The sequence below is a fragment of the Scardinius erythrophthalmus genome (genome assembly GCF_964197995.2).
Source record: "Scardinius erythrophthalmus genome assembly, chromosome: 2".
Classification (NCBI taxonomy): Eukaryota; Metazoa; Chordata; class Actinopteri; order Cypriniformes; family Leuciscidae; genus Scardinius; species Scardinius erythrophthalmus.
This window is the reverse complement of record NC_138222.1, coordinates 49,203,902-49,231,751: the sequence shown is the minus strand read 5'-3', so window position 1 is coordinate 49,231,751 and position 27,850 is coordinate 49,203,902. Positions and strand designations below refer to the sequence as shown.

Below are 27,850 nucleotides of genomic sequence, written 5' to 3'. Positions count from 1 at the left end.
TAAATAATATAATAATTTTCACATGAAGATATATTGGCTCGTTTTTGCAGACATGGCTTAGATTAAGCCAGGATTAGGCCTTAGTTAAATTAGGACATTTAAGTAGCTTTTATAAATTTGCCATAAAAATAAAATGAAAAACATTAATGTTGTGCAGCTTGAGATAAAACATTGGCACTGACATATTTTAAGAGATGTCATTGCAAGTTGCTGTCAGTTAAAATAGCTCAAACATGCATTTTAATCTGGGACAGTTTAAGCCTTGTCTGTGAAACCGGGGATACTGCAGTGCTTTTATATGTATATTTCACAAAGATCAGTAACACCACCGAAGACAGTTGAGAGTTTCGATCTTGTCTGTTCACCACTGACATGGTTTACTGTAAATCATCTGTTATCTGCCATAGCTGATGCTTATCAGTGCCTTAGTAAGTACAAGGACTGGAGGTGTGTTTATAGTTTTAGTGCAAACGAGTTATGGAACAAGATGGTGATCTCAGGTGAGTTTCAGTTCCTGGATCACCTGAGATTAACCTTTCTAAGATCCATAACCCTTACCAAAGAAATAAAAATAAATCCATGGTTTTGACAGTCCTGCTTTGGATGTATAATTCTCTGCCAAATGAAACATTTACAACTGCTATCGGAGATCAGTAACTAACCATGTTTTCCAGCATAATCCAATGTTTGAAACGGGTGAAATTATGAAGGATTCTGCTTTTCAGACCTATACTGTGTTTTTTGAATGACACAAAAGGAATATACAGTAATTCTTGGCTTTAAATAGTTTTGTTTACAGTAAAAGCAACTCTGTTATTTCTCAAACGTAAAAGGTTAAACGAGTGGACTTTTGATGCCAAGAACCCTCAAGTTTGTAGCAGCTATATATTTTCATAGATAAAATCTCGATTTACCATGAGAGAAAAACATTAAGTGTGATATTATAAAGATGACGCATCCATCCAGCCAAATCCATCGTCTCAGAAGACAGACGGGGGAAACACCCTGGACAGATGCCAGTCCATCACAGAAAGACAACGTCATGTTTCTTAAATGAATTAAGAATAGCTTATTATTATAAAATAAGCTTTTTTATAGTCATTATACTGAAGCAACTGATTAAAATATCTGGAAAATATTTACTTTGCATTAGGTTGACCTCGTATCTTGTTTTTAAGTAATGCTAGATGTACATTATGAACCTGAAAACAAACATTTTCAATTAAATAGCTATTTAAAAAAGGCAATCTGAACAAAAGCAATGTTAAAGAAGTTTATTCCTTTATATATGTTGTAAGTAGTTTATGAATAACTCTTCAATCATTGTAATTTCACATTTTTTTTAAAGTTTGTGATTCACATTTGATCAAATAACAGTCAATACAATATAAAATAAATATTATGTAATATAAAAATGCTAGCTAAACACACTGATGCAATGAACACCACAATAATGGAGAGAAAACACAAAGTGCCTTATGAGCAAACATGTAAGTGACAAATATCCAAAACTATTCAGTAAAAAACAAAATATATATGTACAGAGGTAAGTAATCAGGCAACAAAACTGGTTCAGAGGCATTCCAGAAGAAATCATAATAACAATGTTTGTAATACGTCACGTCGTAAGTCTGCAGTTGCAGATCTGTCTGTAACATATGAGATGCGTTTTAATAACACAGTATATCAATGATGATAAAAAATAATAATGTGCAGAGCAAGGTCTGGAAAATATCTATACTAAAATAACTGTCTCATCTGACTCCAGTGGCTCTTGGCTTGCAGGTCCTCCATTCTCAAAGCTTCTCAATGGCAAACCAGTATCCATAACAGGTTGGTTGCATGGCACATTTATGCCCAATTCTTGTGAAGGGGGTGTATTGCATGTTTCAAACAGGACTTCATATTTATGCTCTGAATCTCCTTGCTCTTGCCAAATCAGCAGTTCATATCTTCCGAAGCGGAGGAGCACCTTGTCATCAAGCTCAGCTCTTTCGAGGTATCTCAGTTCGGACCCACCAACCATGAGTTTGACCTTCTGGCTCATGTTCTGGATCATGAAGCTCAGTAAATGGCTGCCGGGTTTCCTGTACGCCTGTATGGAGAGCTGTTTTCTGGAGACAGAGGTGTCGTTTAGGACAAAGATGCAGGTTTGTCCATCACGGCCAAGCCGAAGTGGATCTTCAGCGTCCATATGGTATGGTTGATTTAGGGGCAAGTTTTGGAAGAGCGGGTGACTGGCTTGATTAGGGTGGTAGATATGTATATGAAGACAAGTGAGCAGTTCTTCAGTTTCGAGTTTGCTATTGAGATTCATTGTGGGTGACAAATGGAGACAAAGGGGTTAAATTCCCCTGCTGATAGTTAGACCTAAGAAAAAAACAACAACAACTCATGGATTAGTTCACTGAACAGTTATATTTTGTAACACAGCGGAATATTCTCAACCGAAGGGAGTATAAAACTGATTCATAACACAGATCTAGCGTAACATTTTACTCTAAAAGTATATTGTGAATTTGTGTTTTAAATAATGAAGTTTTAAAGCTCACCTTCAGAAGCTGATGCAACGATCATCAACTAACGGACTGTTGTGCTGTTCTGAAGCGGAGAACGCTAGACTGTGTGAGAGTGAGCTCAACAAACAAAGAGCGAATTGCATCAGAAGCACTGAAATCCAACACCCCTTCCAACATGGCACACGTGACTCTCAAAAACCCCAGAGTTGCCCAACTGATTTATATGCTTTCGCTATCTAATTTTAGGCTATTTCAAAAAGAATATTTTCCCAATGATTTCCCCTGGCCAGACAAGCGTTATTATCGCTTCGATGAAAACAACTTTTGTGCTTTTTTAAGCTAAAGCACTCGCCAGTTTTTGTATTGTGACATGCTTTTAATAACCAGAAAATTCAGCCTAGGTGTTTAAACATTACTAAGAACACGTAAGTTTATGATGTAAACTTTCTGACAAATCTGTAAAATCACAGCGAAGGGTAAGCTGATCAGATGAGACATGTTGACCGCGTTTCCAGGAAGAGTGTGTCGCATAGTTTCGTCATCACAACAAAATAAAAACCTTTGTAAGTAATATAACGTTTAGGGGAGCAGCCAAAGAGTATAGAAGCCCAAGAGGCGAAACTCTGTTGTGTTATGGGTAACGTTCTATTGAGTTTCGCCTCTTGGGCTTCTATACTCTTTGGAGCAGCACCAAAGACACTTTATGATAACTGCGCGACGTGAATGCTACATTTCACATAGCCTACACAATATATTTTACGATTCATGTCGTGTGGAGCCGCTTGCTTTATCTCTAAGATATTGAAACTATTGTAATGATACATTATTATAAGTCTGAGTTTAGGCAAACCGGATAGGTAAACGCCCTCTTTATTTTTGTTGCTTAGGGGCGGATATTCGCGATTTAAACAAGCGTTTTACCAAGAGACACGATCTTTTCTTCTTAAAATATAATATGTATATTTATATATTATTCTGTCTTTTGATTTTCTCACATATTTCTGTTAAATTAATTTTCTGTAAATGTCTGTAAATAAATATACACCAAAGCGGAGTAATTTCATCCATTCAGAACAGTTTAGCTAGAAATTCTAGCTCGTTTCGTTCCGCGTGACCCACGTTCTTATATTTTATTGGTTTATTCTGCAATGTGGGCGGGACTAAGGAAGTATATTTTTGAATGGCCCACCCTTTTCCTCATTGTGGTGAGAAACAGGCGGTGAGTATTGTTGCTCGTTATATTTTGACCTTTAAAAGGTCAGTTTTAGATTTTAAATTCAGCACGCGGTATTAAAACCCTTTAGATGTAAGCAGCGTTTTTATGGTGTGTAGAAACTCTGTTAATTGGTTACATGTAGAAGTCGCATATATCGTACTTATCTCGACGACGCGTAACGACTGCTCGGCTACTAAGCTAAGGTTGTTAGCTTATTCAAACGTAGCAACGGAAATATGGTTTTCTCTCAGGTCGCCGAGCACTTGAGACGACGATTACTTGCTATATTCACATTCTCATGACGATAAGTGTTCTTACTAACATTAATAACGTTACACAAAAGAATATGCCGTGAATTAACTAAATGTTTATCGAGGCTCGCTAGTCAGCTAGCATTAAGTTATCACACGAGGCCGTGGCCTAAATAATGTGAGGAGAATTATTGTCTTGTTTCGATTTATTTTTTTTTTTTTACATTTTACTTTATGTAACAATTTTTATTTATCAATCGGTATTTGCATATATATAGGGGGAAATACATTTAAAGTGTTTGCATAAACTGGTTTAACTGGTTGATTGGCTTCTCAGGAAGTCCAACGGTTTCGATTTCACTTCAGCTCCAGGCGTGGTTTCGTGTTATCATTCTCATGCGTAATTGTTGTCTTAACAAACCAAAGCCAGTACATAACTATAATAATTTGAAATTTAATTTGCGTTTTTGGTAAGTCATTGCAATGTATCTTGTCACAGTGCGTTTCAGGCTCTGCGTACCACATCAGCTAAGATGGTGAAGATCTTCATTGGAAACCTGCCTCAACAGGCAGAAGCAGAAGAAATTAAGGCTCTGTTTACTCAATATGGAACGGTCACTGAGTGTGCCATTATCAAAAACTTTGCCTTTGTCCATATGGACGATCGCAAAAGTGCAACAAAGGCCATCCGAAACCTTCATTTGTACAAGCTGCATGGAACACCCATCAACGTTGAAGCGAGTCGAGGCAAGAACCAAGGCCCGGTGAAGCTTCACGTTGCCAATGTGGAGAAAGGAACCGATGAAGAGCTCCGTGCGCTGTTCGAAGAGTACGGCTCAGTTTCCGAATGCGCCATCATCAAGAACTTTGCCTTTGTACACATGAGCAACTCTGACGAGGCCATGGATGCAATCAAGGGGTTGGACAACTCTGAATTCCAAGGTATAAAGCCATAGTTTTATCACTTCCTTGTATATCTTTTTGCACATTTATGGCGTTGTTTAATTCTAATACATCAAATGTTTTTGCACTTGCAGGAAAACGAATTCATGTGCAGATTTCAAAGAGTCGACCAAGAGGCGAGGAGGAGGAAGGCTATGGCCCCCCGGATGGTGGTTATTGGCCACCCCGTTTCCCTGAACGGCACGAGCCCCCTGGTTATCCTAGGGGACGCTTTGGGTACCCCCCTGGACCCCCTCCTCCACCACCCCCTCCCCCCAGACGCCCCCCATATGCAGAGCGTCCAGCACCAGCATACGAGCGCGAACGTGGTGTGGTCGACTATTACGAGAAGTACCGCGCTCGCCCTTACGGCGTCTCCTCGTACGAGGACCGTCGTGCGGGTGCCATCCCCCCTCCCCCTCCGCCCCCATCATCTGCCATTATGAGAGAGCGACTGGCTGGCAATGGCCTCGACCCCTATGAGCGACGTCCCCTCCCACCCCCGCCATCCTCGTTCTATGCACGAGACCGCAGTCCCATCAGACGTGCTCCTCCTGCCCCACCGGCACCCGCCGGGAATGGTTACTCGTACGAGCGATCTCGTCTGTCCCCTCTCTCCATGTCTCGGACCCCGATGTACAGCATGCCTCGGCCCAGAGACCCCTATGCTGACAGGGCGGCGCCACCTCCACCTCCTGCGCGCTACTCGTATTAAAGTGCACCCCTGCGCTTTCGTAACCCAAGGTGAGAATAGGTCCCGCAACCCAAAAATGAGCTCTAAAATGCCCTCTTAATGTAGAACCCAGAATTGACGTACTTGGCCTGTTGTGCGTGTGGTGTAATTGATGCGCAAGTAGCAGTGCCGTAAACTTTGTATCAAAGTGCCTGGATCGTAAGTTTTTAATGGCATTACTGTCTTTTTAAAGTACTGCTTGAGCAACACTGAACTTCGTATCGAAGTGTTTAGTTTGACCGTATGCTATATTAAGATCTCACTTCGCATAATTCAAATAGACTGCATAATAAATCTTTTTAGTTTAACTTGGCTTGTCGATTCAGTAATGCCAGATGGCACTACAGCCGTTTGACTCATGTGGTTTGCTTTCTTTCCAGGTGTAAATTATTCAACAAGATCGTCGTCGTCGTTGTCTCCAGGTGCACGTGCCGCGATACGTCTTTGTCTGCCAGAGCGCGTTTCGTTCGCCTGCGCACCATAGTGGAAGAGTTCTGTTGCGGACTGCACATTCTATAAAACAACCGCTTTTACACGCTTAAAATCGTCCTCATGCTAAATTGTCAACTCTGCTTTATTTTTTTTCCTTGTTTTTATTGTTTAGCATTTGATAGGTGAGTAAAGCACTGAGTCAGATTACATAAATTAGGTTAACTTGGTGGTTTGGTTAAGACTTAAAGGAACGCATATAAAAAATATTTTCAAAGAACTTCAATGTATCACTGTACTTTTTTTATCTTTAAAATTTGAAATGATCTTTATCGTTTGTTATTAAACTACTGTAACAAGCGCTATGACAACTTTGATTTAGAACCAAAAATACATTTGTGTAAAGGTTTTTATTTTTATTTTTTCCTCTCTTCTCTAAGCCTTTTGTTTAAAGTGCGGCATGCAAGTAAGAATACAATCTCCGCAGCAATAAAAACCTTTCCGTCTACTGCCTTTATTGAAATTGTTCTGTAGTGTGCATTTTAATTGCAGAGAATCGCAGTTCAAGGACTTTGTATCATTTTCTTTCATAGAAACATTTGAAAGTTTTAATAAAAATACTGGAACCTGGTTCGTCGTTTTGATTTTTCTTGCCAATCTTTTAACCTAACTTGCCCAAAAGTAACCATGTAGCTTAGAGGTTGACCAATTTCGCATTAATGGCCACATCATCTGGCTCCCTAGTTTAGTATTACGGAGAATGCAGCTGCTGCGGCGAAATGCAAGCGATTGCCATCACTTCGTCTTGTTTTGCCTTAAACCATTCCTAGTTTGTCCAGATCCTATTTTGGTTCATTAAGTAGGTAGACTTTGCAATATTTTCCTTAAACAATATATGGTCCCTTTTTAAATTTGAAAATGTTTGAGTATACCAGGTAAGTCACTTGATGCATTTAGTTTCTTTACCATGCAGCATGCTTGCCTTTATATCTACATGATTTTTAAGGTGTACATTTACTACGTAGACTGCAGTGATGGTACAGCGTGAATTTGTATTACAATGACATGCTTTTAAATCAATGTTTTGATTACTTATGCAAATATGACATGCTTAAGGATGACTTCATGATTAAGGGTAAGTTTTATATTGAAGGTTAACTCATGCAATTTTCCCTGTCTCGTATATTTGTCTTGTACACATTTTACAATAAAATCTACTGTATGTGTAATTATGGCTGTCGTTCATTTTCATGTGGGTTACAAAAATGCATGCACCTCTTCCAGTAATGTTCTCAGCACAAAGCATTTTTTTTTCACTTTGCAGACACGTAATGAAATAAATTAATGCACTTTCAATAAAGCTGCCTTTTTCTGCTTAAACTATGTCCTGGTTTTTATTTCAAATTGAGGAATATGGCAGTCGTGTTAGGGTGTATTAATGTGTCTGTATACACATGAGTGCATATGTTTTTATTTGTAGTTTGAGTGTTAGAAATAGTGACTACGTTTCATTTAAAGCTACCAGGCTATTTTTCGTCAGTACACGACTGAATCAGTAATTGGTGACAATACATAAAATATCATAGTTGTATCAATAGTTTAGATTAGAAAATATAGACTTTATTTTTAAATAAAAATCTGAAAAGCAAAAAGATTACAGCGAACACATTTCGCTATCTACGTTTTAATGGTAGCATAGGCCTAGGTTGTGTATATAATTCATTGCTGTATTACTTGGCTTTTATTTGATCATATTTGAAATATCTTGTCTTAACAATCGGTGAAATGTATATTCAGACACGAACTGCTCTGAATACGGGGTTGTTGTTTTTTTGAGCTCGTGGACCGGAAGTGCTGTCAATGACGGCGGGCGACTCCATTTTAGGCTTCATTCATCTGCAGGCAGTGAGAGTACGTGCTCGCTACGGTAAGGCAATGATATTCCTACACAATCAACCATATATTAAATGAGTGCTAGTGTTTAGATTTTACATAAAGGTAATGCAGTGTGACGGAGTACTATCATTTCTTTTTATAGTACTATATTTCATAATACGGCGACGTCTTCTTGCGGGTAACTTTATGTAAGTTAGTCGTGCTAACTTAGCTTAGTTTTACACAATTGGCCTACAAAAAAAAAAAAAAAACGCTCGTCGGGCTTACGTAATCGTGTATCGGTCATTAAACTTGCTTTAATGATGAGAACAAAACCTAAGGGGTTTAATTCGTTGGGTGTGATGGTCACGCGGATACGTGGCCTAGCAACGCGAGTTAACGTTAGCTAATTCAACTGCGCCATAAAGTCCATCAACTGAACCTGGTCTCCAACTTTATATACATTTATCAGGTCAGTGAGTATCACACACAGCATTTTAATGCTGAGTTGTACCTAAATAATTCTGGCATGCAGCCACACAATCGATCTTAAAACTCGGATGGGATTTGGCTGTCTATGGTTTTGTAGGCCAACGCAGCAGTAATGTAGGGAGACATCTGTTGATATAACGTGCATTTCGAAACTATGCTCCCTCTGTCCAGGAAAAAACGACAATAAAGATGGTTAAGATCTTTGTTGGCAACCTATCCTCAAGCACGACCGCGGAAGATCTGCGTTCTCTTTTTTCCGAGTATGGCAAAGTAAAAGAATGTGACGTCCTGAAAAATTATGGCTTTGTGCACATGGAAGGTAAACAAGAGGCTGAAGAGGCTATCCGCAAACTCCACCATCACGAGCTGAAAGGTCAAGCCATAAATGTGGAAATGAGCAAAGGGAAACCCAGGGGCTCCACCAAGCTGCATGTGAGCAACATCTGCAGTGGTTGCACCAATCAGGAGCTCCGGGCCAAGTTTGAAGAGTATGGCCCTGTGGTTGAGTGTGACATAGTGAAGGACTATGCCTTTGTTCACATGGAGCGGATGGAGGATGCCATGGAGGCCATCAGTGGGCTGGAAAACACAAGCTTCCAAGGTGAACATTAACCTTGAAACAACGAAATCCATGATTATCCAGGGTTGCATTTTACTTTTTTTTTTTTTAGCATGGAGGAATGTACTACTCCTTTTTAAGTTATTTGTAATTGCTAAACTGAAGCAATTTCTAGACAATTGGAAGTTGACAATAGACTAATATTAAAGGGATAATTCCCTCAAAAATGAAAATTGCCCATTTGTCGTTCCAAACCCATAATACATTTGTTCACTTTTGAAACACAAATGAAAATATTCTTAATAAAACCTGAGAGATTTCTATCTCAATTTAAAGTCCATGTAGCCAAAACTGTCCTGAAGAATTGTCTACCTTATTTTGCAACACTGAAGTAAACCATTTTCTGGGAATGTGTGAGACTTAAGATTAATTTGCTGCTATATATGTAAATAACTAGAATAACAAAGTGCAGTAATAGGTTGCACTACAAACCAGTGTGTTTAGAAATACAAATAGATTTAATTTAGCTTTTATTCACATAAACAACGATAAACACACATACATAGAGCACATCAAATATAGTAAATGGACTTTCAGTTGAAGAACAGAAATCTCTTAGGTTTTAAACATATCTTGGGTTTTGAAATGACATACGAAATGACATAAACGATGACAATTTTCATTTTTGGGTGAACTAACCCTTTAAGTGATGTAAGTGCTCTGGCTGTCGTGATGCATTAATTCTCTTTTAAAATGACGGTTTACGTGAGCGGAAGAAAGTTTCACATTGTCTTGCGTGTGTTCTCTTCCTTCCACAAGGCAAGCTGATCAAAGTACAACTGTCCACGAGTCGTCTCCGTACAGCGCCCGGCATGGGAGACCAAACTGGCTGTTACGTCTGCGGAGAACAGGGCCACTGGTCCAAAGATTGCAGACGTGGCCAGAACGGTAGCTATGGCGGAAGCATGGGGGGATTCCCCGGCGGTAGAGGCCCCCCGAGGGGCGGCCCGAGTTACGGCATGGGTGGCCCTGGTGGTCTTCCTAGTAGAGGTTACCCGGCAGGGCCACTTCCCCCTCCCCCACCCATGAGCCGGCGTCCCAGCTACGGCGAGTACGGCGCGGATGCTCGAGAGCGGTACCCCAGCAGGCCACCGAGCGCCTATCCGGAGAGGTCGTCCACATATGAGCGAGAACGCTACGGAAGCATTGACTATTACGAGAAGTATCGGGCTCGTCCGGCTGGCTCTAGCTTCTTCGAGGATAGGCCTCTCTCTATTCCCCCTCCTCCTCCCCCTCCCTCTTCTTCCTCTCTCTCAAGGATGCGGTTGGCTCCTCCCAGCCTCGATCCCTATGAGAGGCGCCCTCTGGCGCCTCCGCCTCCCACAGCATCAGCGTACTTCTCGCGGGACCGGAGCCCAATCAGACGTGTGGGCGCCGGTTCGGAAGGCTACTCGTACGAGCGCTCGCGACTTTCCCCGGTCTCAAGGAGCTCATCGACTTACGCCGTGCCGCGGGCCAGGGAGAACTACACCGAGCGGGTTCGATACGCATACTAAGCCACACACATGCTAAGGTGAGCGAATGCGGTCGTTAACCTTGACTCAGATGAGATGTCAGCGTGATCTGTTCTAAGCGTAAGCCGTTTCGAGTACAGTAGTAAGCGAAGCCGCTTTACTCGGGTTAAAAAGTACAGTCAGAAAATAATGCCTGTCAAATGTTTCATCTCACAGAACATTTGTTCCTGTTTTTTAGGTTTTGTCAAGTGACGAGAGTTCCCCTCCACCATTATGACTTTGCCTCGATCAGACGCTCCGTCGGATTTCAAACATGCAGGATTGGATAGACACATTGATTACAATGCTAATTAGCTCTGCACAATGTTTTACCCATAATATGTAAACTGCTGTTTAATTTCCCCTTTCTAATGGAGACTTTGGTGTATGATTGCAAAAATTAGTAGTTGTGATTTTTGGGGTTTTTGCTTTGCTTTTCACTTGTATCCAGAGGTAAAGTGGGCGGTTTCATGTCAGTATATTTTTTTTAACTCTGCTATTAATTGCAATTAAACACACTTTGTGAGATTTTGAAGAATTTTACTTTTTTTTTCCACCAAGTCAAGTTGTGATCCACTATTATTTAACTTTTTTTTTTGCTCCAAGACTTGTCTTCAGCTGTAGGGTTGGCTTGCCACTAAATCTCTTTGATTTAAGTTTTGTGAGGACAATCTGGTTATGTTTATTCTTGGCGATAATCCCATCATTGTGTTTTTTTGGGGGGGAGTGGCAATTTGTAATTAATCCTGCAGCTGCAAAAAGCTTTATGGGAAAATAAACTCTAAAATTCAACATTCCACTTTTCTTTTTATTCTTATTTGCTTCAGGTGATTGTTCAGAGTTGAGTTTTACATCTTGCTTGTTGAATTGTGTTGTATCAAATGGGTAGGCCTATGTTCAACAGAACAGACAACTTGTTACTCCTGCCAATGTCTGTTGAGTTTTTGTGATCTTGGAGAAATGATTTTACTGAACTTGTTTTGATTGTATACTCCCCTGTTTGACGTGTTAGTCTTTAAAAAAAAAAAAAAAAAGAAGATCTGATTTAATATACAACCCAAGTAGTTGGGCAGCTTGCAGAGGGATGCAAACCGTGTTCTGTTCTGGACACACAAATGACTGTTTATGAGAGGAGATCTTTAGATTGTAAGAAGATGCACCTAGATGGAAAGGTGGACTCTACATGAGAGTGAATTGGAAATTTGCATTAGATGTGCTTACCAACTCTCACTCAGGGCTTTATTCACCTTTTGAGACTGCTGGCGTTTACTGGCGTTTCTTCTTTATGGGTGCCTTGGGAAGCTCTGTGAAGATGTTTATAAATTTAATTTTCTGTAGTTTGTATATTTCCTACAGAAGTAAGGAGTGTGTTTTATGAATTATCTTTTGTAATAAACCAATATTTTGGTGACAAAATAACTGTCTGTCTTTCATACTAAAATATATTTAACATATGACTAAAATTGACGTGTCGTTATTGGTACTTGGGTGCTTTATTATGTAACACATTACCCCACCTATGTGGCCACATGCTGCTTTAAAATGATTGAAAGCTCTAGTTGCAAGCTATTACAGCAGGCTTTCACTAGTATGAAGGAATGAAAGGGGATGGGCAGCGTGTATACCACCATGCAATTCTGTTCTCCAGCTAGCCTCGCTTTATGCGACGCAAGAGTGACGCCATTTCATCTCGCACCGGCTCCTGCAAGAATAGTGAAAAGGTATGAATAACATCCATTATGCTTTATCAAAAATCTCTCGTTCTCTTGACTGAACGGCTAATCTCTTAGCTTGCATTTCGTATGTTTCGTGATGTTTCATTCGTTCACTACACTGTTTTTGCCTGTATTGCTGGTTAGCTAACGTTAGTTGTTGCAGGGCTAGATCGACTGTAAACTTGATTAATATACTATATGCAGTATGGATGCTTTGGATTCTTTAGTTATTGATACAAAGCTGGTTTCAATGTATTCATATTTTAGATGTAGAGGGTTTGTAGTCGCGCGACTCGTTAATCAGTGCACATCGTGTGTAGCTTTTTTCCCCATTGTCCTCTGCTAGTGATGGGAAGCCCGCCTCGCTTCCTCGAGTCGATTCTTTCGAGCAGTTCGTCGCTGACATTCCGGTGGCATAATACATGATCTAAAACGATCAAATAAAGCAATTTGTAGTGTACATTTCTTTTTGTATTTTTGTTTCATTCATTATTTTTGTAACCTAATGTGTTATTGCCATGATTCAGCTCATAAAGTTATTAAGAATGTTTGAGAATCGCAACATCTGTTTCATGCCGATTTTAACTAACGTCTTACTTTTTGTTCCATAATTCAAATTCTCTGTACACTTCAAATGATCACTCATCAGTTATTTTGAATACAAATCGGACATGTACGAAAGAGACGGTAATCGATTCAATTAAACTTTTAAATTGTTGACCTGAGAACTGTTGACTCAGACTTGATTTAGTTATTCAGATTCAGCCGTTTATTGAAAAGCTTCTTATCAAAAGAAGGATGTATTGATGTTATTTACACTATTATAGAAATTTTCATAATTTATGAGATTTATAGTTTAATATAAGCAGGGGGGGAATTGATAGGTATATTTTATTATTTAAGAGTGCCTTTGTTCTGGTATCATAATTATATGTAGCTTACCTGCCTTTTTAGACATGCAGTACATGTACCTGAACTTTATATTTTCTTTTTCTCCCATCAGGGCCTGAGAGTTGGCATAACATTACTAAAATGGTAAAAATCTTCGTCGGGAACCTTTCGCCGAATACTACTGCTGAGGAGATCCGCTCCCTCTTCTCTCAGTATGGCAAGATCTCGGAGTGTGACATTGTCAAAAACTTCGGTTTTGTGCACATGGATGACAAAACAGAGGCAGATGAAGCCATTCGAAATCTTCACCATTACATGCTGAACGGTTTGGCCATGAACGTAGAGATGAGCAAAGGGAAGCCCAAGACCTCTACAAAACTTCATGTCGGCAACATTAGCAGTAGCTGCACCAACCAAGAACTCAGGGCCAAGTTTGAGGAATATGGACCTGTGGTTGAGTGTGATATAGTGAAGGACTATGCGTTTGTTCATATGGAGAGAGTGGAAGACGCAATGGAGGCCATCAGTGGCTTGGACAACACAGCCTTTCAAGGTGAACCAGTATGGTCTTATGCCCAGTTTAGCTCAAAAAAGTCATTTTTTGTCACGTTTGTACCAAAAGTGAGCCTCATTACAGGTTGGTAAGTAGAAAAATTGGTAAGTGATGAGAGGAGGAGAATTGTTTAGTTGGAATTTACTATTTGGAAGTCACTTGAGGATGTCCATTCAGTTTAAAATATAAGAAGTTTTGTCTCAACAGCCAAATATTTCCACTGAGTTGATCAATTCCTCATAGAAATTATTTTAACCAAGGTAAATTGTGTTTCCTCAAAGTGAGCATTATTGAGACATTTCACGAGTAATCGAAAACCGAGCAGACACACTTAACGTTGACGCTATTTGCTTGTTTTAATTAGACATGCACACAATATTAGCACCATATTAGTTATTGTTTTTTTAGAGAGCACTTTCTCTTGAAAAGAGCTTTCCCTTTAAGAGTGATTGGCTGTGCACATGTAACTATAGCAGAGCTGTGTGTGTTTGTGCAAAGATTTTAAGTTAAATGCAGAAAATGATAAGAATAAGATACAACAACCCTATATTTGAAACTTGGAAATATGCCGTAAACTCCTTTTAAGACCACACACACAAACACTATTTTATAATACCAAATTAATAATTCAAGTCTATTGGTTTCTTCATTGATAACTCTTTGAACTCCATTATTATGAGGACTTAATTTTTCTAATTCAAACTGTTTATCCATCTTTGCAACTTTACATTATAATGGTATGTTCTCTAAATGCACCCATGCATTACAAAAATAATACAAAACAAAAATAATTTGTAGTGTTTTGATAGTGTTTTAGTCATTTTTTTAAGTAGGCCTAGTTTATAATTAGGCCTAAATCTTCTTCCAGAGACCAGGACTCTCTGGAACAAGAGATTTTATCATCTCAATGGGACTTTCCTGGCTATATAAAGAATAAATAAAAAAGAAAAGTCTGCCATTTGTTTATCGGCCCTAAAACCTTTTTTTTTTTTTATCGCGCTTCGCTCTGAAATGTTAAAATTACAATTCAATTCTAACGGTTGCGATTATCAGTTGAAAAATTCTGGCCGTCTTTTTGTCGACAACAGTGTTGAAACAGCGTGAAATTTTAATTTATTGCTTCTTTGACCTTATGAACGTTTGTCTCTCCGTGTGCATGCTAAAAAATAGAAATATCATGGCAAATTCTTTCTTTTCCTTAAGGCAAACTGATGAGCGTGAAGCTTTCGACTAGCCGTCTGCGTACCGCGCCGGGAATGGGAGAGAGAACGGGTTGTTATCGGTGCGGGCAGGAAGGCCACTGGTCCAAAGAATGCCCAATGGACCAGAACGGCTCCTACAGAGAGGGCCCGGGCTCGGAAGGATATGGGCCCCTCAGGTTCAGTGCGGGTGGCGATCGTGGTGGCCGGGGGTTTCATCGTGGCTTCAGTGGCGAGCCAGCCTACGGTGGCAGCTTTGCACCCTCACATGGCTTCACCAGGGGAGCAGGGTATGGCGTCCCTGGGTATGGAAGGGGTGCGGGTTTTGAGAGTGCAATGAGTTACGGTATGCCAGCGGGCTACGGCATTGGCGCGGATAATAGCATGGCCCCGGCGTACGGCAGTGAGGCTGCGTATGGGAGCAGTGGCGTGGCCTATGGCAGTGCGTTGCCTGCGTACCCGATACGCCGAGCACCCTATGAGGAAAGAGATCCGTACGGGGTGGTGGACTTCTACGAGAAGTATCGGGCACGTCCGTACGGAGCCAGTTATTTTGAAGATAGACGCGCGGTTCCACCTCCTGTCCCTCCTCCCCCGTCCTCCTCAGCGATCGTGAGAGAGCACCTGTCCTCCTCTAAACTTGACCCATATGAGCGCCATCCCCTTCCCCCTCCTCCGGCGCCCACCTCTTCATATTATGTCCGCGAACGGAGTCCAATCCGGCGAGCTCCCCTTGAGGCAGAGGGGTATGCGTATGAACGGTCGCGCCTCTCTCCTGTCTCTTCGATTCCCAGGAGTTCTGCGTACGACATACCGCGGGATCCATATGCCGAACGGGCGCGCTATGCTTACTAGCCTAATACCTGTGCTGTGCGCACTCAGGTGAGACCTTTTTAGGATTATAAATGGTTGGAGCAAATTTTGGTCAAACTGAAACTTAGAGACTTACTGTTAAAGGGAATTACCTCCCCCTCCCCCCTCAGATTTTTTAAAATTCTGTCATAATTTACCTCAACTTCTTTTGTGATCCACGGAAAAAAGTTGTGCTGATTTGGAATGACATGAAGTTGACTAAATGATGACAGAATTTTAATTTTTGGGTGAACTAGCCCTTAAAATGTGTGACACTTCAATGCCTTTCATGTGGCAGTTTTTGACATCTTCAAATTTGGTAAGGTCCTGCTTAACATAGCCTCATTATGACCTCATGGATATTTAGGTTACAGGTCAATTATGTTTACAAACACCAAGAGGCAAAAGATTGGCATTGTTATTTTAAGGCAGATTTGTCAAATTAAAGCACTTAATTACTTTATGTTACCTATAAAGTGTCTTAACAATTCAAGTTGGTGGTTTGGCAGTATGGGCACATGGAAGTCAGCAGAATTGATAACTGAATGATTGACAGTTTTATGACAATCTCTTATCTTTGCAGGTGTATCTTGGTTGCTCATGGATCATTTTAGAAGTTGTGATGCATCCAAGGACAGTACAGATGGCCCACTTCATGGCACTAAACTACTTTTGTTGTCTTAACAAACTTGATGTAGCCCTGTGTTTTTATTTGATTTGATTCTCAGTACAAATACCTGTAAATATTTTTTTCCTCGTTAATAAAAGTTAAAAAGAAATCTTTTTCATCTTTTTATCTTTTCTGTTTAGATCATTGCCGTTGTCTTTGCTCCGGACACAAAATGTCGTCACTGACACACAATGTTGGGGAAAGTTACTTTTAAATGTAACGCGTTACTCTCTAAAAATATATATATTGTCTTTCTAGTTACATTTTATGGAAAGTAATGTGTTACGTTACCTTTGTGTTACCTAAAAGTTTTTTCACCTAACACAAAAAAAAAAAAAAAACACACAAATTTGATGGTTATCTAAAGTCATAGAAGGTCAGCAGCAAATACATTGGTTAATAGTGAGTTTAAATAAAGTATATTTGTGTTAACATTTAATTATTGCGAGTTTGGGTAATAATCTGAATTTGCATTTCAATGTTTTTATTCATTTCAGACAACACCTCTGCAACTTACTCAAGATTTCTCTTAACATGGGGACAGGAGTGGTTGGAACTTGCATTCCTTATTTGAAAAAGTAACTCAGAAATTTTGTTGTAAATTTAAAAGTAATGTGTTACTTTACTAGTTGCTAAAAAAAAAGGTAATCTGATTAGTTAACTCAGGTTACGAGTAATACGTTATCCCCAACTCTGCTGACACATGTGGTGGAAAACGGAATATAATTTTTTTCCTCAATGAAGAGTCTTGCATAATTAAGTTTCTCTTAGTTTATTCTCTATGGCCAGGATAGCTCTTAGTAGAGAATCTATCAGCTCATGCACAATATTTATATTCTTACTTGCATTTAAACAAGACACAAAGAGGTTATTTCTCATTGGTTCACTTGTTATTTTTCCTTTATTTCTTAACAGTTCTTGTTTTTAACTTTTCTGTTTACCCTTTTCTGTGATCCAACACCATCAGCACCCATGACCTCATGCTGCATAAACATACCCTCATTTCTTCTTATTAAAGATAACTTATTATAAAGTTAAATCTTAAAAAATATATATAATTGTGATAATGAAACATTTTCCACACACACTATTACAGATCATTTTTGACTTCTGAGGAGACAGGTACCAACTCAACTACTTTTAAATTTCTCCATTCATTATTCTTTTTTTTTATTTAAACAATCTGCTGCTACCACAAAGAGAAAGGTAAAATGCACCAAGAAAATCCAATTATGATGCGCAGGCTACAATGTAGGTGCTGATGTGTGCCATTCAAATAAAATCCCAGCTGTTGAATCCATTAAAATATGATTTCAAATCATGATACATTCAATATGGTTTTATTCAACCAGCTATGATACAATAAAAACAGTTGTTTAGCTTGGAAATTAAATTATGAAATGTTGTTCTATGAGTGCAAATGCATAAAAATGTCTAAAGATTTCTTATTCTTCTCCATATTGTAATATTTTTTTTATTTTTTATTTACCCTTTATTTTTCCCATTGAGATATTCAAATCTCTTTTACAAGGGAGCCCTGAAATATAAATGTATAAATAGAAAGGGAGAGATAGAGAAAAAAGTAATGGGAAATGATTACAATTTATTACATTTATTTAAACTGCTTATAGAAAGTATTTTAGCACTAGACCAAACGATGTGTCTTAGGAAAAACCAGCATAGACGATAAAAATAAAAAGATAACCAGTCCTGAAGCCAACCTACCTTGCTAGAGGTTTGGCCTGCTTGCGGAGTGAGCACCACATCGACCAATGAGAGGCCAATAAAATGTATTGTCGGAAATACGACAGACCCTGAATGAACCAATGACTGTAAACGACAAATAGATTGACATTATCATTGACCAATCGGATAGCTCTAAATTGACGTCAAATCTCCTTTGTCGTTCTCAGCAGACGCCATCTTAGCCAGCGGGTAACAGAAGGTGGTTGCAGGTTAGGGAGGCATACGCTCGTATTAAATACATTTTCCAGAAAGGAAATAGATTTTTTTTTTGTGAGTGCAGATATTAAACAACGGAGAAGCCCCTGACGCCCAGAAATGGCAACGGGAGCCAACGCAACCCCGCTGGGGAAGCTGCACCCGAGTATCGGCGCTAAGCGAGGCTTTGAGTCCGGCCCCGGCGCGGGGTTAATGCCACCGCCCGTGCCTGCGGTTTCTTTCCCGCTGCAGAACTTCCAACAACCGCAATTAACAGCCCCAGGTTTTCCCCAGTTCCCCGGAGCTGTGAGTTCTGCGCTCTCAAACCCAGTCGGAGTAGTAATGCCAGCTCAGGCGGGGAGTGCAGGTAAACAGCATGGACAGGCCTGAGAGACACTTTCAGGACCAACGGCCTTTTCCATAGTTGTGGTTTTATTAATTGCGCTCTTTAGTCTTTGATTTCTCGTTTTGTCAATGGAATTGTCTAATAAAAAGCTTTAGACTGCAGTGCATGAACCTGTAGTGTAGTTCATATAATAGACTTTGTTCATCTTCATACTGTTGTTTAACTCTGTAAAGCCTAACAGATTAATAAGTTTATTAAACCTATAGACAAATGACAAAAATAAGTTTGCATGCGTGTCTTGTTTTGTATTATATTTGATACACCAGACTTTTATTCAGAGGCCCAATCTGAGCAAAATATGCATTTTGGATCATTGATGGATTATTTATATGGCCAAAAAGAATGATGAAATTCTAATTCTTTAATGTAAGTCAGTGAGATCTTTATAACAATATTGCAGACTTCATAAAATACTTGTCAAGTCAAGTCATCTTCATTTATATAGCACTTTTAACAATGTAGATTGTTTCAAAGCAGCTTTACAGAGATAAACGTATAATTTATGGTAACAGAGATTGTTTTGGCTTTATAGCGGTTCTTATCACTATGTATCTCTCAAAAACGTCTTAAGATAATATGTAAACCTGACAATTACATTTTGTACTTAACTTTCATGATTTCACAGCAAATAGACACATGGTTGACATTTTAGAATTACTGAGGCCTTTTACTTGCTAAGTATGAATGATCAACCAAAGGGGAGAAGGCATACAGTAGATTGTGTACAATAGTTTTTTGCAGAAATGGTTTGATCTGATCATTTAGAGGCCTAAGAAATGTTCTACTCAAATATGATACTGTAAGCTTTATATGGACTGCAATGACACCATGTAACATTCTCTGTTAGATTTTTGCCAGAAGAAGCAGAGGAAAAGGAGTCGTTGGAGCAGCGAGACGCCGGATCAGAAGACCGTCATCCCGGGCATGCCCACCGTGATCCCTCCCGGGCTGACTCGGGACCAGGAACGAGCTTATATAGGTGAGCATCTAAATTTACTGTTATTATAATGTGTGTCTTGAGTCAAATAGTTTAAGTTGCAGAACATTGTGTTTGTGAATTGGGGTGGGAATTCTGTCTACACCTAGACAACTCACTTTTTTTGTCCCAAAAATTGTTTTATTATTTCCTCACAATTTGCACATCACATGAAGGACGTAATTGCTGAATTTCATTAGTCTGACTTCTTTGTTGACATAATTGATGTCTATTAATGGGATAGCCATTTGGGTTTTTTGCTAACCCTCGATCTGAAAGTCGCAGTGCAAAATGGCCATCTCTATACATATCATATGTATTGGAGTTGGTCTTCTCAAAGAAGTCGATCCATCGAAATTCAGCACTTTGCCCATGTTCACTAGAATGTACTAACTCCATCGATGTGCAATGTGAGGACGTTTTATTTGTCTAGGAAGCACTGAGGTATTTGTAGCACTGTCAATGTTTGCTTACCATCTGATGTCCATTAGCAAGAACCCACAGTGTTTTTCTGATGTGGCTGCTTGCTGTGAACTGTCTCCAGCTGCAGGACTCCATCACTGCTCATGTTTACTATGCAAAATGTCTTAAAGTCCAATTTGACTGCAAAGCAATGCAGGTCCAACACTGAATTGCGAAAGTCATCTCCATACCCTGTGTCTGAAAGCAGTGTGTAGTAAATTGCTTTCTCATTGCTGTCAGGCACTTGTTTTGCAATGGCATGTGATGTAGTGGTGGTTTCAATGATAATGTGACCTACATCTCCTTAACTAGTCCTCTATTGATAACTGACACCTCATGTCCTTTACCTACCATCAACCTGCACCATTCAACGTGTGACCTGTGGGGTCTGATTCTCTTTAGCATGTCATGGAGAAATGCATGTGAAAACCCATTAAATGCTTCCATGAGTTATACAGGTCAGTTTTTGGGTTTGTACAGGCTGATTTGGTTGCCGTGGCTTGAAGCCTAGTTAAATCTAGTCTTTTGCATGAAAAACAAAAAAAACATAAACTAAAGGCTGATCTGGTTGGCTGATCATTTCTAAATATTAAATCTCAATTGTCCTAACTAATTAGTGTTGGAAACTGTTGGTAAGTGGTTGTCATGACCTCTCAAAAACCTGAGTGTTGAATGTTATTGAAGTTGGTTAAGGGTCACTAACACCCAGTATGTTATTTTATTTTTATTTTTTATAGAGTAATGTTTATTTTAAGTTACACTGGTGTTATTTTCTAAACTTCTTTTCAATCCTTTTTGAGAATGCAGTTGCTCAAGCCACTTAGCCAATATGATTTTTTTTTTTGATTTCTTCAAACCCAACTCCCCCTCCCCCCCTGACAGGCCTTCATGTTTTTGCCACCTTTTTAGCTCACTTGATATGAAAATAGAGTATGTGAAATAATATTTTAAGTGTATGGTTGAAATGTGAATTTTAGTAGTTTCACTTCTCAAAGTTGGTGGCATGAAATCGAAAGCCTGTTGCAATTAACCTTTTTCTGAAATGGTTATTTACTGAAACCCCCTCCCCAGGTTTCTGAATCTTAATTTAGCCAAACCTTGATATTTGATTTTCTAAATGTTTGGGGAAATCTGTATGGGCTCATAAGAAATACTTTCAAGCTTAAACAAGGTTGTTTTCTAAAATTCCTGTTGGGGTTGCAGTATTTCAGAAAATGTGTTGCGTAGAATCAAAAGTCTTCAGTTGACCTTGATTCTTAGTGAACTGACAATTACCATGGTAATTTTTTTTTCTTTTCTTTTTTTTCTTGTTTAACCGTAGTCACATTGAGTTTTACAGTGTACTGTTTCTGCTTTTGTGGGGTTTTTTTGTTGTTAACCACATTTCTCTCCATCCTTGTTTTTTTCTTTCCTAACCTGATTTCTTCCAGTCCAACTGCAGATTGAAGACCTGACACGTAAACTGCGTACAGGAGACCTGGGAATCCCTGTTAACCCTGAGGACAGGTCGGAATAACGATTTAAACCCAACAACAGTAACATTTTCTTTACCTTTTTAATGCGCCATTTTATTGTGAGGCCAGATCGTAAGTGTACTAATGTGTATGTAAGGGTAAGAAATAAGTCTAAATGCCTTTGTCTAAAATGACCTCACATCTTTGCCTTCTAGTAATAGAGTTTAGAAAATGTTTTGATTGTAATGAAATTGGTTTTGTTACATGCCTAAACATTCTAGTGTTTGAAATGCTTAGTTGAATGTTAGAGAAATGTTTGGATCTGTTCTGTACACAGAGGCAAAGAAATGTCTGAAGGCTATTATGTTAGGATATTGTCATAAGAAAAATCAGACTTTTTCATTCAGTTAGTGTTCCCAGGTAACTAGCCAGTGTTATACTCTGAAATTTGAAGTTACTTTGTATCTTATGACGTGAGGACTAACTGTTGATAATACATAGCACCCAACTTTACCAAAACATAATGTGCATTCATATAAACAATGCTAATCTTGATCGTCTTAAGTAAATCTTATTTTATTCTGAACTGTTTTTTGTAAGTATTCGTTTTTATTGCATGCATGTTTATTTTCTGTGAAACGTATGTATTTTAAAGGCTTGTGTAGAATTTATTATCCCAGTGTAGCCCTAGTTCCTGTAGTCTAAGATAGTAGGTTTGTTTAATCCACTATTTAAGCCATTTAAAGGAATTTTGATTTTCATTCGATTATATTGCATTTTAAATGCCCCATCTTTCTCACCTCCGAAATGCAGTTATGAACACAACCGTGTCCTTAAATCTAAAAATCTGAATGGTTGATTAATTGGATGGTCAATAATGGTTTTCCATAATGGGGCTAGCACCATTTTGTCCAGGAACTTCCACAGTATTCCAGATTTCCGCACTGGAAGACCGCTCGGAGGAGACTCCTCTGACCTTTTCTTTCTGGAATAACCATAACCTTAACACTTTGATCACTTTGGCCACTCATAGAATTCATAAGCATCCAACATAGCAGGAAATGTCATGTTTCTGACGTGAGAGTGTCTTTTTAGTAGCCACACCCCTTGCTCTCTGAACAGCCTTAGGTTCTCCGGCAGAATCTTAATCCGACGTTTTTACACCGCCAACTCTAAAAAGGTTCTTCTTAAAGGTCTATCCACTCCAGGATTTAGGATCGATCGCTCATCAACTTCCAGCTCGCAAAACAAAGCTGGGTGGTGCTTCAGGTTGTCAGCGCTGGAGATATCATTCCCAAAGAAAACCAGCAGAAAATTCTTCCCTCTTTTTTCCCCCCACTTTTCTCCTCTTCGGGTTGCCTATCATGAACCTGTCACGTTTGTGTGGCTGTTTTGTTTGAGGGCTGTTGAAGGTTAATATTTAATCCAAATTTATTTCTCTAACCCAAATTCCCCCTCTCGTAACTTTTTTCAAGCACAGAGCCTCATTGTGCAGGTTAACAGGTTTTCAGCACCGTCCAAGGGGAAGGTAACCGTTTGAATGCTCTCTGAGGGCGTGTGAAGGTTTAGATCAGCGTTCAAGAACAGAAGCTCTTCAAGTGTGTTGGTTGCCCCATTTGTCTCAGATATTTGTCCTATTTTTCATCCCCCAAATAATATTGAGACAGACACGTTTTATTAATGTTCAAAAATGTAGTGGGCTCCTTGATGCCAAGTCTTGTCGCCCTTTCAAAAAAAATAAGTTTTACTTCTGAGCTTCAAGCTCTTTAATCTGAAGTTTTTTCCCTTTTCTAAATGGTTCAATAAGTTTTCTAGTGGCCATTTTTTTTTTTGCTCTCGTCTCATTAGAATATGAGCACTCCGGGGCATCCCATGCACTTTTTTTTTTTTTTTTTAAATGACCACAGAACAAGTCAAACCAATGTCAGTTAAGAGTAGGCAAGCCATTGAATGTTTAACTGTTGAGGGTGTAAGTACTGTGTTATGGTTTTGACTGTGCTGCATCTTTCTGTTGTTCTTTCCTTTTCACAGGTCTCCATCTCCTGAGCCCATCTACAACAGTGAGGGCAAGAGGCTTAACACGCGTGAATATCGTACACGCAAGAAACTGGAGGAAGAGAGACATTCTCTCATCACAGAGATGGTGGGGCTGAACCCTGAATTCAAACCCCCTGCTGACTACAAGTATGGCTTATACCAATTATTTTCTTTTCTCTCTGGTTCTACGGTGTCTGATATTTACTTGTTTTTCTTCTTACTCAGACCACCAGCTACTCGGGTTAGTGATAAGGTTATGATTCCTCAGGATGAATATCCAGAGATCAACTTTGTTGGGCTTTTGATTGGGCCACGGTAAGTTGGATGACTTTTAAACTCAATGTTTGCTGAATCCTTAGTCACTACATAAACTAACTGGGTCTATTGCTTGTTTTTCCAGTGGAAACACTCTGAAGAACATTGAGAAGGAGTGCTGTGCTAAAATCATGATTCGTGGGAAAGGTTCAGTGAAGGAAGGGAAGGTGGGTCGTAAGGATGGACAGATGCTTCCAGGAGAAGATGAACCTCTTCATGCACTGGTCACTGCTAACACCATGGAGAATGTAAAGAAAGCTGTAGAGCAGGTGAGTCTTCTTCAGACGTTCTTGCACCCTGAATTCTAAAACGCAATAGAAATCAGTTTAATGAAAATGCATAGCTATCAGCTTCAACAATCATTCTATTGCATGTTTCTAAGTGATTTATTTTTGTCTACAGATCCGTAATATCCTCAAGCAGGGCATTGAGACCCCTGAGGACCAGAATGATTTAAGAAAGATGCAACTGAGGGAGCTGGCACGACTCAATGGCACTCTGAGAGAGGATGATAACAGGTGGGGGTCTGCTCACAGATTTATTGACCCTTTTCTCAGAGCAACAGGCGAGTAAATGTTGTAGATGCATTTGATACTCATCAATGTGTACTTCTTTTCTTTCAGGATTTTGCGCCCATGGCAGAGCACAGAGCCTCGCAGCATCACAAACACAACTGTCTGTACAAAGTGTGGAGGAGCAGGTCACATCTCATCAGACTGCAAGTTTACCAGGTAAGCCCATCCACCAGTGATCAGCAATTATTTATTATATTTTTAAAAATTCCCCTCCAAGAAGTTTAGCACCTTCTGGTTAAGTAAAGTTCAGACTTTAGGGTTAACTTTATTTCTCCTCCCCGCAGTTCCTTTGCTCCCCGGCCAGGCGAACCACCCCAGTCTGCTCAGGATAAGGCCCGTATGGATAAAGAGTACTTGTCTCTCATGGCAGAATTAGGAGAGGCTCCAGTCCCTTCCTCCGGTGGGGGCCACAATCCTCCCTCTAGTGGACCTCGTTCATCAGGACCCAACAACAACCAACAACCACCAGTAAGACCAAAGACATCCACAATTCTTCATGATATGCATTACATATACATTACTGTTCTAATGTTTTTTTTTGTATTGTCACCAAGGCTGCATTGATTTGATCAAAAATACAGTAAAAAAAAATGAAAAAATCCAATATTACTCGATATATTTTAAAAGGTAATTTATTCCTGTGATGGCAAAGCTGAATTTTCAGCAACATTACTCCAGTCTTCATTGTCGCATGATCCTTCAGAAGTCATTCTAATATGCTTGATTTGATGCTCAAGAGACATTTCATATCAATGCTCAACAATCAGTTGTTGAAAGCAGTGATACATTTTTTTTTTTTTTCAGGGTTCTTTGAATTTAAATTCAAGAGAACAGCATTTGTTTGAAATAGTTTTTTGTCTCTTCTGTTTCTTTTGATCAATTTAACGCATCCTTGCTGGATACAACTATTACTTTGTTAAAGTACTTTGTTTCATAATCTCTCTCTCTCTCTCTCTCTCTCTCTCTCTCTCAGAATCGTCCTCCTTGGATGAATTCAGGCCCTGCTGATAACAGGAATTTCCACAGCATGCACCAGGGTCCTGGTGGCCCTCATAACTTCCCTCCACCAATGCCAAACATGGGTGTCCCTCCTATGCCACCAAACCCCAATGGAATGCCACCACCCTGGATGCAGCCGCCCCCTCCCCCGATGGGCCAAGGCCCAGCACCACCCGGACACCACATGAGTGAGTATAGCCCGTGATGTTTAGACTTTCAGTCATGCAATTCCTGCTTAATGAAGTGTATTAAAACATTTCCCTGGAAAGATGGAAGTAAATAACTATCTTTATCAGAGGACAAATGCTTCTGTTTATATCTAAGCTTATTTTACCACAAAACTCCCAACTGACATCTGTGTTTGGTGATATTGAAGTATGCTTGCTTTCATACTTGGATACTTAGTGTTTCAGAATGCTCATTGATTCCCTCCCTTGCCTGATGATCAGGTTTATTGCCGCCACCCATGGGTATGATGCCCCCACCTCCACCTCCCCCCAACAACCAACCACCACCTCCACCCTCAGGACCTCTGCCACCATGGCAACAGCAGGCCCCTCCCCCACCACCCACCAGCAGCATGGCAACCAGTGCTCCACTGCCATGGCAACAGAGTAAGTGTATTAAAATAGTACACATTTGATACCATTAAAGGTTTTCCTTTAGTCACTGATTGACTTTTTTTGCTTTCCCAGATACAACCACCACATCCACTCCTGCCACTGGAAACCTGCCACCCTGGCAACAGCCTCAGCAGACTGCCACCTCAGCCGCTCAGCCCCCTCCACCCATGGGTACCCCTTCTATGGTGCCGCCTCCACCTGGGGTCCAACCCCCACTTCCTCCTGGTGCCCCCCCGCCGCCTCCACCCCCTCCACCTGGCTCAGCAGGCATGATGTATGCACCCCCTCCCCCACCCCCACCCATGGACCCTAACTTTGTGACCATGATGGGGATTCCCGGTATGCCACCGTACGGGATGCCTCCTGCACCTCCACCCCCTCCGCCCCAGAGTTAAAGGCTCGATTTAGTCTCTGTGACCCTGTGACCATGCAGTGATGCCTAAAATATATACAAAGATACATCACAGGACTATACCTTGTTCTGTTCATTTAACAGCTTGATGTGATTTAGTTGCTAAAGGTTTTTTTTTTTTTTTTTTCTATTGATTGGTCTCGGTTCAAACTTCAAAATCGAGCTAGAGAGAGTGTGAGAGAGACGGTGTGATTTATTTGTAAATTTGCTTCAATTGTTAATGATTTTTAACTATAGTATTTGAACTGTTAGGATAATATTTGTTCAAAATGATGTTGTGCAGGGAATGTGTGTTTTGGTTTTTGTTTCTGCCAGCCTGCTATTTCATGTTTTATTTCAAACCGTCTCCAAGTAAAAATGACATCTGCTTGCGATTCAGTTAGCAACATTCCAACAGGTGTATAAACAACCATTTACACTCTTAACCAACTGTGCATTTGTTGCTGCATAGTATAAAAAGACATTTATGTCTTCAAGATGTTGTAGATGATTGGCTTACTCTATTAGGTGGTCAGTATAGCCTAATTTTTGTGCTCACCTTGTACCCCACCCCTCCCAAAATTTTTATTTAAAAACTTTTCATTAATGCCTTCCACCAAATGTATTTCAATATTTTTGTAATGAAGCATTCAACTAAATAAAAGTTGGCATGGTGTCGAATTGTTGGTGTCAATCTTTCACATCATCTTGAATTTAGTGGTTGAATTTCTCTTCTCCCAAAAGATACTCTTAAGCATTTGAAATATAAAGTTGTGGGTTTAAGGTCTATTTCTGTTTCATTAGTTCTATTGTTAGTGTGTAATCTCACTGCAAAACAAGTCATTTGTCTTCAACTTTTAAATAGTTTTGGCTTCAATTTACTTTTAAATTGGCACGCTTTCTGTGCACAGGGTGTAAGGAGATAAAAGTGCAGTCAGAAAATGTGGATTATTGCTGAAACGGTAACAGGATCCATACAGTGGCTCATAGAAGGTTTTCCTGGGGACATTGTTGGCTAATAATTTGGTGGACACTGATGTCAATTTTGTTAAGGTTTTTAGCACTTTGAGTGACGTGAGACTGCTGCAGTATCAAACTTTATTTTTTCTCATGTCCTCCTGTCACCTCGGTTAGTGTGGCAATTATTCAGTGACTTTCAGGGTGGTCAACTAGTTTTTACCAGTATTTTGTAATTAGTATTTCACAATTGTCTTCTGGGAAC

General features: G+C 39.7%; 3 protein-coding genes across 8 annotated transcripts; 2 read left to right on the top strand and 1 right to left on the bottom strand.

Annotated features, from left to right (window-relative positions):
- Positions 1–1,265: 1,265 nt before the first annotated feature.
- tifa (TRAF interacting protein with forkhead associated domain) lies at positions 1,266–2,682 on the bottom strand. The gene is made up of 2 exons (XM_081358859.1): positions 2,553–2,682; positions 1,266–2,370 (listed from the first exon to the last, which is right to left on the bottom strand). Exon 2 carries the CDS (start codon positions 2,315–2,317, stop codon positions 1,736–1,738), a length of 582 nt encoding a protein of 193 aa, XP_081214985.1. The 5' UTR covers positions 2,318–2,370; positions 2,553–2,682; the 3' UTR covers positions 1,266–1,735.
- Positions 2,683–2,985: 303 nt separating this feature from the next.
- On the top strand, positions 2,986–6,720 carry rbm4.3 (RNA binding motif protein 4.3). 3 transcript variants are annotated; one of them, XM_081358857.1, is made up of 4 exons: positions 2,986–3,082; positions 4,486–4,928; positions 5,024–5,672; positions 6,042–6,720. In XM_081358857.1, exons 2-3 carry the CDS (start codon positions 4,520–4,522, stop codon positions 5,641–5,643), a joined length of 1,029 nt encoding a protein of 342 aa, XP_081214983.1. In that variant the 5' UTR covers positions 2,986–3,082; positions 4,486–4,519; the 3' UTR covers positions 5,644–5,672; positions 6,042–6,720. The 3 variants fall into 3 exon arrangements, with proteins under 3 accessions (XP_081214983.1, XP_081214982.1, XP_081214984.1); XM_081358856.1 differs by lacking the exon at positions 2,986–3,082 and adding an exon at positions 3,696–3,738; XM_081358858.1 differs by lacking the exon at positions 2,986–3,082 and adding an exon at positions 3,751–3,843.
- A 5,281-nt stretch (positions 6,721–12,001) lies between these two features.
- Positions 12,002–27,307, top strand: sf1 (splicing factor 1). Of its 4 annotated transcripts, XM_081358854.1 has the most exons (13): positions 12,138–12,290; positions 13,288–13,812; positions 19,644–19,775; positions 21,665–21,740; positions 23,720–23,872; positions 23,951–24,040; positions 24,126–24,309; positions 24,443–24,558; positions 24,664–24,771; positions 24,900–25,083; positions 25,589–25,802; positions 26,064–26,228; positions 26,310–27,307. In XM_081358854.1, exons 2-13 carry the CDS (start codon positions 13,317–13,319, stop codon positions 26,630–26,632), a joined length of 2,241 nt encoding a protein of 746 aa, XP_081214980.1. In that variant the 5' UTR covers positions 12,138–12,290; positions 13,288–13,316; the 3' UTR covers positions 26,633–27,307. The 4 variants fall into 4 exon arrangements, with proteins under 4 accessions (XP_081214979.1, XP_081214980.1, XP_081214978.1 ...); XM_081358851.1 differs by lacking the exons at positions 12,138–12,290; positions 13,288–13,812 and adding an exon at positions 18,332–18,757 and having other exon boundaries at positions 26,310–27,304; XM_081358852.1 differs by lacking the exons at positions 19,644–19,775; positions 21,665–21,740; positions 23,720–23,872; ... (6 more) ...; positions 26,064–26,228; positions 26,310–27,307 and adding exons at positions 14,932–15,809; positions 16,363–16,562 and having other exon boundaries at positions 13,288–13,728.
- The last annotated feature ends 543 nt before the right edge of the window (positions 27,308–27,850 follow it).